This window comes from Centroberyx gerrardi, chromosome 1 (genome assembly GCF_048128805.1).
Source record: "Centroberyx gerrardi isolate f3 chromosome 1, fCenGer3.hap1.cur.20231027, whole genome shotgun sequence".
Classification (NCBI taxonomy): Eukaryota; Metazoa; Chordata; class Actinopteri; order Beryciformes; family Berycidae; genus Centroberyx; species Centroberyx gerrardi.
Window position 1 is genome coordinate 20870621 of NC_135997.1, and position 9694 is coordinate 20880314.

The 9694-nt window shown below is 42.2% G+C and overlaps 1 protein-coding gene across 1 annotated transcript in view; it reads left to right on the top strand.

The window, feature by feature from the left end:
• The first annotated feature begins 2891 nt into the window (after positions 1-2891).
• smyd3 (SET and MYND domain containing 3) overlaps positions 2892-9694 on the top strand; it is a 99524-nt gene continuing 92721 nt past the window's right edge. The window contains exon 1 of the mRNA XM_078283040.1: positions 2892-3086. Coding sequence (XP_078139166.1) covers positions 2926-3086 — 161 coding nt within the window. The 5' untranslated portion in view covers positions 2892-2925. The remainder of the gene's footprint in view (positions 3087-9694) is intronic.

Genomic DNA, 9694 nt, shown 5'->3' on the forward strand with positions numbered 1-9694 from the left:
TTAATCAGCTTCTGCTCAAAATTGTGCATTGGCTGAATTTAAACCAGGTCAAGTACTTTGCAGTGCAGCTAGTCACCACTATACCACCACTGCACAAATGGAGGCCAGCTTTCTGCTTAGAAATGACCAAGAACCCAGGTTGTTTGTGGTAGGCATATTAGCATTGGGTTAAACAGTAAGGGACTCCCACTTCTCTTTTTCCAGTGATGGTTCAGAATATGAGGTGGTCACTTGGTATATGGTTATCACATCATCATTTGTCCAACACAGTGGGAAATTGCAAGCAAAACTCAAATCTTGCCTTAGTTTTCTATTCTGTAACCACTCACCCTTCACTCACTTCACTTAACTAACCCTAGATAACTGTCCTACTCATGCTACAGAGTAGTGAGGTAATATACAAAGCAGCAGTTAAAGGTGCAAATAAGCAGCTTCATGTTTTGCACCACTCTGTCAGGTTTGCCACCAATACTGCATACAAAACATACCAATACACTCGGTATTCCTCTGTAAACTAGCTACTAGCTACTAGCTTACATACTTGTTGAGAAACCCATTGGCTAAGATAGGATAAGATATGAAACTCCAGTGAGCTCTGTGAGGAAATTAGGTCACTGCAGCAGGAAATAGAATATAAGCATAATAAAGCAATAAAAGCAGTAAAACAGAATATAAACAATTGCGGGGTTATGTAAACATATGACATTTTCAACACCTCAAGTAGACTGTAAAAATTAACTTACATTTGTTACTTACATATAGATTACAACATTTGAAATATATGTTGTGTATGTAAGTACAGGTAAATGTATAAGTATACAAGTATATATAAGTATACAAGTATGTATAAACAGTGTTATAAAATATATAAATATGTATACAGTATGGAAGAGTGGAACCATTATGAAAATGTAAATATAACAATGTGTGAAACTGAGGAAGCAGCTAGCCTATGTGAAAAGTAATAGGATACAGCAAAGAAAATGAAATTAGAACATAAACATAAAAACAGAATAAAAACAATTGGGGTTATATAAACATACAGCCAACAATTTCAGCATGTTTATTAGACTGTATGTGTGTGTTGTATGGGAAAGAGTATGGATTTACTTACATGCTAATGTCAGTGCTAATGTTCATAATCCCCCCTTTCTGAGGAACCTGCATGTTACAAACTCCACTCTCCATCCTCAATATACCTGCCTGTCACATTTTGCTATAAAAAGCCCAGAAGTTGAATCCTCATTCAAGTTCACTGCCTCCAGTGTCTCTCACCCCCGTACCTGCTTTTAATAACTATTATTCATCATCACTTTTACTGCTATCTAAAAAAGTGTCCAAGAATTTGTTTCACAGTACTTACTGGCACACATTCAACCAGAAGTGACAGTGCAAGACATGCTATGGACAATACACTATACATAATATGACTGTACACAATACATTAAGCATTCAATAATCTATAGCCGTGTGTGTTCAAGCAGTAGTGCAGTAGTGACCAGTAGTGCACTGGTCCAATGCACCATGAGGCAGTTATACTGAATATACTCAAATACATGAAATCAATTATGTGCAATGAAGGACCTGCAAGTAGAAAGGGTTGTGTAGACATTGTAGTGCAAGGCTGTACAAAAACACTAGGGCAATAATAAATAGCTGCATAAAATAGTAAGGATGGTTACCAGACAGTTCTACTGGATGACAAGGAGGAAAAAGATTGTGGAGGCTTGCAGGGTTCAGACTGAGGAGGAATGGTTATGTGGGGTGACAGCTCTGGAGGAAGCTGCTGAGGTGACAGGTTATTTTGGTCTTAATGCACCGATACCTTCTCCCAGCAGAATTGTTCTGGAGCAGATGTCTGTCTGCGTGGCCGCTGTCAGCTGCCGTCCTTTTCTTTAACCTGCTGTCATGCAGTTCATTGATGGAGGATGGGGTTGACAGCCAATCAGCCGCTCAGCAGTGCCAACAACATGTTGGAGCTTATCCTCAGAGCATGGGGAGGCAGAGCTAAACCAGGCTGTGATGGAGGATGTGGGGATGATTTTGATTATTGAGCTGTAAAAACAGACCAGGAGAGATTGTGTGACTTTGAGTTTCCTCAGTTGCCACTAAAGATGTTCTTATCTCACTTTCAGGTGATGGTAATGTTGTACTTGCCATTAAAGTAAATGGTCACCAGAGGTGAATGAATGGGAGGGTTATGTCATCTCAACAGTTTTCAGTGTATTCAAGTCCATCAGGTTGATCACAGCACTCTATAATACGAGATGGCCACATCCCAATCACCTGCTCTGCTGCCTTTAACACCTCCATTTATGGCAAATGCACATTTTTGGTTTTACGATCTGAACTGCGGGCCTTAGACCACTTAACTAGTTTGATTGTTTAGTGCTTGCCTCACATAAAGGTGCTGATGCAAAATGAAGTGAACTGGAAAATAGTGTGGGGTGATGACACAGGGCTCATTGGTCTGATTTTCATTTTGCAAGTGAGAATCCTCCTGTTAGAATTCTCTGCATGAACCCTGGTGGTCCCAGACTTTCAGAGCTACTGTTAGCAGCATACAATGTGTCTTCCAGACTCCTCAACTGAGTTATAAAAGCAGAATATGCAAGTGTCTGTATGGAGTTAGGCAGGGTTCAAACATCTATGGTTGAGTCATGGCATACACTATAATAGCAATAGCACTGATAGTAGTATACTTTCAGGGCTCCGCTAATTAATAAAAACTGATCACACAGGGCAAACTGTATTTTTCTCGGCATAAAACCACCACAAAACTTTGGAAAAGTGCATTTCCCTCTTATTCTGGTATAAGTGGGCGGGTCTTGTCTCAGGATTCGACTGTGACGTCATGACGCAACCTAAACGTCCAATACGGATGTAAACATTGTTCGGTTCACGTGCGTGGAGGGAAAATCAACTATGGCACCGAGACTGGAGCGTTTTAGCAGTCCGGGCAAAGGAAACGGACTGCGGGCGACAGCCAGGATCAGGAGAGGAGAGCTGGTGTATTGTGCCGAGCCGCTGGCCTGCTGTGTTTCCAATAAACTGGCCAGAGAACTCTGCCACCACTGCTTCACACGGTAAGACAGCCAGCCTTCTTGTCTCTGGGCTTACCTCTCTGCTAGCATCCTGCAGACAAGCTGTCAAAACATACAACTACGTGCTATTTATTCTGCATACCATCTGTTGGTTAGCAGACAAAGTGGTATACACGGACACTGATAGTGGTGGACTGACTCAGGGGTCTGAGTAGATTAAATTCACGCCACTTTACTCTCCCATTTCCATCTAGCTAACGTTAACTACAGCTCGTTTTGAACTGAAGATGAAATGCTTCCTCCTTGTTAGCTAGCTATGAACCTGGAACCTGCGAGGGGAAAACGGTAATTTACCAGGCAACCATCAGACTTTTAATAAAGCATCTGGCTCTGACATATTCTCTCTCTCTCTCTCTCTCTCTCTCTCTCTCTCTCTCTCTCTCTCTCTCTCTCTCTGTGTTCGTGCTGGCGGGATGGCGGTTAATTATATGTAGCTCGCATTTTGGTCTAATATCTCTCTCAGTTGCTACTTAAAATGTACATCAGTAGGTGCAAGTTCTTCAGCTGGCCGCCAGATGGCACCATGTCTCTTCCACAGTCTCAGAGCTCTGTGTCTGTCTATCTGCATTTTAAACCCAATGCAGATAAAATAAGGCATCTGCATTCAGTCCAGATAGGATCCCAAGCCGCATTTAAACACGTGTAAATACAATCGAGTAAGTTGGGTTTCAGATCCACTTATTAAGGTGACTTGGAAAAATTAGGTTCCAGTCTTTTCTTGAATGCATTATTTACAGCTTCGTTTAAATGTGGTCTGCTGCCCCATCTAGATCAAGTCTAGATAGATATTCTGCTTGCACTGGGATTTGAATACTAGGTACAAATGGAGCCTCTATGGGCCTTTACATGTGATTATTTCTTCTCTGTTGCTTCCCATTTGTGGGTGCTATTTTTCCAACTGGCTACCCAATGGCAGCACTGCTCTTTCTGTAACTCTACTGGAGCAGAAACCACTTCATCAAACAAAATAGACATGTGGGAATTTGGTGAGGCTGGTGTGGAGAGACAATAATTTACAGTGTTTCACAGTACATACTGAAAATCCTGGTGCAAGGACTGAAGAGGACCTATACCATTAGATAAACACTCTGTTTAGTGAAGGGCGAATTATCTTGGGCTATATGTGTATGTGCCCCAGTGGCAAAAGAAAGATAATTAAGGAGAGCAGTTAATTGTAATAACCTCTGTGAGAATATAAAGATCTAGCTCATGTCGAGGGTTGATTTCCACATGAAGGGAAAATGTGTTAGAGAGCAGGATCAGTTGTGCAGAAGCATCTTCTTTGCTACTGTAAAGTCTTTCATCTCCTTTCACCTCTTTCCTCTTACCCCATGTGTTGGGAGAATCCCTTCCCCTCTTACACTGGGTTATTTTGTGGGTCTGGTGCATCTTGTCCAAGCACTGATTGAAAGACAGATACATTTCAGCTCAAACTTATGACATATACAATATCTGAGGTGTATCTTTCCTTCAGTAGTGAAGATGACATTCGACAGCTCAGGACTTTGGACTGCAGAGGGGTTTGAAAGACTCCCTTTGTAAGGTTCTATAACAGATAGCCACAACCTGACCAGCACATTAAGGGAGGTGAGAGAGAGAAAGGGAGATGGATATTTGACGAGACAGAGTGATGGAGAGGACAGGAAAGATGGATTGACAAAGAGAACGAGCCACTTGACAGCACTGACAGAGAGAGAGAGAGAGAGAGAGAGAGGTAATAGAACAGAGAGAAGGAGGGGGGCAAGGACTGTTCTGCTAGCCGGTAATATAGGCTGATGATACGATGTCATCAGTCATATTGATCTCAGCCAAGTCAGATGGTCGGCTGACAGTGGTGATCTACAGGATGGTGTGTGTGCAAGTACGTGTGCGTGTACATGTGTGTGTGTGAGCCCGCATGGGTTTGCATGCATGTGTGTATGTATGCATGTGTGTGTCTGTTTGTTACAGGGGTGTGGGTGTATTTTTACCAGTGCCACTTTAGCCTAGTTTGTCAAAGTGTGTTGTTTCTCAGCTGTGTGACGTGCTTGTCTTGTTTGCATACTAGCAAAATGTAACTTGTGAATGTATCTTTATATTTATATCTCCTACATTAATTCATCCTGCAATCCACAATTTAACTAATGCAAGTAGCCTAACTGACCAAATATGCTGCCTTCAAACAAACTGCGGTCCTGATGCAGCACAGCCGTCTGATTTGAAAACTACAACTAGGTTACACTACAACTAAGATACTGTAGGTGCTCACGCATTCACTTCAGATGTATACAGGTGAAAATCTGTGCCAGCCATGCTTTAGGTAATCAGACTTGGATGTTATCATTAGAAGAAGGGCTGCATTTTTCTGCCAGCCAGATGCTGTATCGCTGTCTGCATATGGTCCAGTGGGGTTAAACATATGCTGCTGGGACTTTGTTTTTGTTGTAGAAAGTACTAAACATGCTTAATTTTATTTTATACACACACACACACACACACACACACACACACACACAAACAGGGGGCGGGCTATGTTGTATTGTTCCAGTCAGCACATACCAACTAAACAGGGAAAGATCCATTCATTGGGTTTCCATTACATCACTGTCTTGGTAGGCAAACAACATGTATCCGTCATCAGTCTAACGGCTCCAGTTATTAAACACCAGCCACAGACACTGATCAGTACCTGTGGCACACTGGCACTGCACCACATCTACGGGCAGTGGAGATGTAGGTGGGGGAAGTCAACGAGCAAAGGTCCCCCCCCCCCCCCACTGCTGTCGAAATGCCCTGAGAAACGTACCTCACCCCAAACTGCTCAGTGGACAGCAGAAGAAGACTGTGGTTGTGCTGGGTACTGGCCAACTACTCTGTGTGTGTGTGTGTGTGTGTGTGTGTGTGTGTGTGTGTGTGTGTGTGTGTAAAACTCCCCTACCCTAGCAATGAATCCCCCTCTGTACGTTGCTGCAAATATGAAGGTATTTTTAGTCATTTTGTCCAGCTAAACGAGTTAAGGAAGGAATTACCTGAAAAAGTGGAAATGTGGAAAATTGCCGCTACATGAAGTAGTGGAGGAGCAGGATTGATAATTGCATTCTGATTGATTCCTCTGGCCTCTCCCATTACAGACTGTCAGTCAATTCAGTCGAGTTAGACAAGATGAACACGTGTTCTCCGTGTTCCAATCCTGTTTATCAGCAGGTGTGTGTGTGTTTGTGCACTGCGTATGTGTGTAATGCTTGTGTATCTGACGTGCATGTGTGTGTGTGTTGAGTTTAAGGCAAGGTTTTGTAATGTAATAAGCACTGATAGGCTTTGGGACCGATAGCCAGGCAGTAGTAACGTCTCTGTAGTTAGATGGTATAATGATAAGAACATCTGCTGGTCTATTTGCTGCTTCAGTCAGACAGATTTTTCAAATGTACAGGAACTGAGCACCTCCTTAACACACTCGCACACATACGTATACACACACACACACACACACACACACACACACACACACACACAGGTTCAGGATGGCTGGCTACAAGCCTGAACAGCATATCTTGACATTTATTCAATATTTCAAAAAACATATTCAGTCTCACACACACAGGAAGATAGAGTTATAACAACAGAAATCAATAGTGAATTAGAGAGTTTGTGTAGTAAGGCGGGCCTCCAGTGAATTCCATTATTTTTCTATGAGCTTGGGGCAAACAGGGTGTGTGTGGGGGGTGTGCGGGGTGTGTCGGGGCATGTTGTGCAGAGTATGAATATGTTTTTGGAGATATTGAATAAATGTCATAGCTACATCTTCTTGGCTTGTGGCCAACACTCGTCAACCTGTGTGTCTGTGACGGTGTCACTAAAACAGTTGTAGAACATAGGACACGTACGCACGCACACACACACACACACGCACACACACACACACAATTGCAGCCCCAAGGCAGAGATTGGTCTCAGAGATGAGAAGTGTGTTTTCCTGTTTTCACTAAAACACAATTAGTCTCACAGCATGACTGAGTGTTAGGGAATGTTTGTGTGTGTGTGTATTTAGTTGTGTGTATGTGTTTGTGTATCTTATTGTGAGAACAACAGAAATGCGCATGCACATTTCTCTGTGTGTGTGTGTGTGCAGGAAATGAGCAGGTGGGGGGGCATCAAAGCTGAAGTTAATTACAGGCCTTGAAGGCTGTATGTGAGTAATGAGTGATAAACGCTGAGGGAGTACGCACACACACACACACACACACTAGCAGGATTCCAATTGCCAGAGGTCAACAAACAAACAACTATTAGAGGTTCTCAGACACACAGAGAGAGGGGTGGGGAGCAGGGAGACATAATAGGGGGAACAAAGACAGAGAGAAAGAAAGAAGAAACAGAATTATTTACAGGGCCGTCAAAGAGTGGAATTCCTGACCTATTCAAATCACGAGTACAAAATAAATATACATTCATAAAGCATCTGAAACACACGTCTAGCCATTTGACTGGAAAACACTGATTTAATGAAGCCTTGCCTAGTATCTTGGCCTCAATATGTTTTAACTAAGTTCCTCAAAATGTTTATATCAGTGTCTATTAATGTTTATCATGTTGTACTGTCCATAGAGGCATAGAGAGAGACTTTGAGAGAAAGAGTTATGGAGGAAGAACGAGAGTGTGTGTGTGTGTGTGTGTGTGAGAGAGAGAGAGGTGAGATGAGGAGAGGTGAGATGAGGAGAGTCACAGTCAGACAGGAAAAGAAGTGGCTGGATACCATGAGAGGAAAATAGAGGAAGATCCAGAGAAAGATAAGATGGGAGTAGAAGAGAGAGGGCATGTGGTCTCACTGCAGCACACACACACACACACACAGCATGACACAAAACACACATTCTGAGAATTCAGTCACATACACAAATACATGCACAAATGAGATCTGTCTCTGCTGTTACACACGCACACACACACACACACACACACACACACACACACACACACACACACACACACACACACACACACACACAGAGCTTTGATGGGTTGCTCACTGGTTTTGTTGACAGACCAAAGAATAACTTTTAGATGTGTTTGTCTGGGCTGTCAGGTCTCTTATGTGCGTGTGTGCGCGTGTGTGTAGAAGTGTGTGTGTGTGGGGTGGGGGGGCTTATCTCTGTCAGACGAAGCCTTTATATTTGACACCAATCTCTCACTCGCTGTCTCTTTGGACCACACAGACACACACACACACACACACACACAGGCATACAGGCACACACACCACAGAACAATGCAAACAAAACATCTAAGACTTCTGTCTGATTTATAATGAGAAGCTTTTGATTGAAAGTTAGATAAGCCAATTTCCAAGGGGTCTTCATCGTTTGAAAGAAGAAAAGAAAAATTGACAGTCTGTAGACATGAAGAGTTTCATTCTAATTTCAACTTGATGGAAATGCCTTTGAGAGGGAAGCTAAACTTGTGAAAAATAAAAAACAAGGCAGCAGTAAACATGATATCCACACAAATCATGCAGTCCCCCTCTGAGCCAATCAGTATCAAATATGTCACCTTGTCATGACCTGTAATTCTAGTGCCCTCGTTGGGCCAGTCAGTGTAATTTTGAAAATACTGGAACGCAATGGTGAGATGCATCATTTTCATGGTCTGATCCATCAGTGTGTGAGATAATGTGTGTGACAAATAGAAGGTTTAGCTCTTTTTAGAGGAGATGCTGTCTCCCCCATTTGTGGGACTTTTTCTTTCACTGAAGTGAATTTTCCACCTGGATATTAGTGACTTCTTTATTGGCTAATTTATTTTTAAGCACACCCTTGAATGGAGTTGGAGAAAACATATCTAATGTTAGTTTTCAACATGCTGTGTGTGCAGCAGTTGTTGAAACTGCTGTGTTTCAGTGAGAACTGTGACAGATACCAATGATTTGCATTGTTCTCTCTGAAAAATGGCACAACAATCTTGCTTTTTTCCGTGGTTATTTGCAGAAATTGTGTTGATTTGCCAAAACTCTTGGGTATAATTATACCTTGCTATTATAAACCATAAACAGATGGATGATAAACCATAAACCATGGTCAAGACGATTGATAACCTCCATCTCCCAGTTGTATTGTTAGTGCAATGTAAAAGACAGTGTTGTATACTGCTCTGCCAGTGATCTCATCTGTCTACGGCAATTATACTAATGCTCAAAATATATGTAGTAATGATTTATTGATGTTAAAATGCTACACACAGCACCTTTAAAATCAGTTACCAAGAGCCCCAAGTAACATGCCAGAAGTACACTTGATTTTCTGCCTTTTTTGCACACAGAAGGTTAGACTTTTCTAACAGAGAGGGGGATTATATCAGTCATTTTCCCCAATGAACCCAAACTAATGGTCCAAGTGTGTACTGCTAAGTAACAGTAATGGATCGGATCGGCCCTCAGTACCAGATGGAAGTTTTGGACTCAGCATGGGTGTTTGCTGTGAAAAAGTGTGATGTGATGTGATGTGTGCACACCAAGTAAAAAGTCTGGGTGAGTGATGTAAGACAATTCATCATGGCTATTACTCTCTGAGCTTTAGTAACACTTAGAAGGCTGTAGAGGAGTCTTTTCTGTCACATTT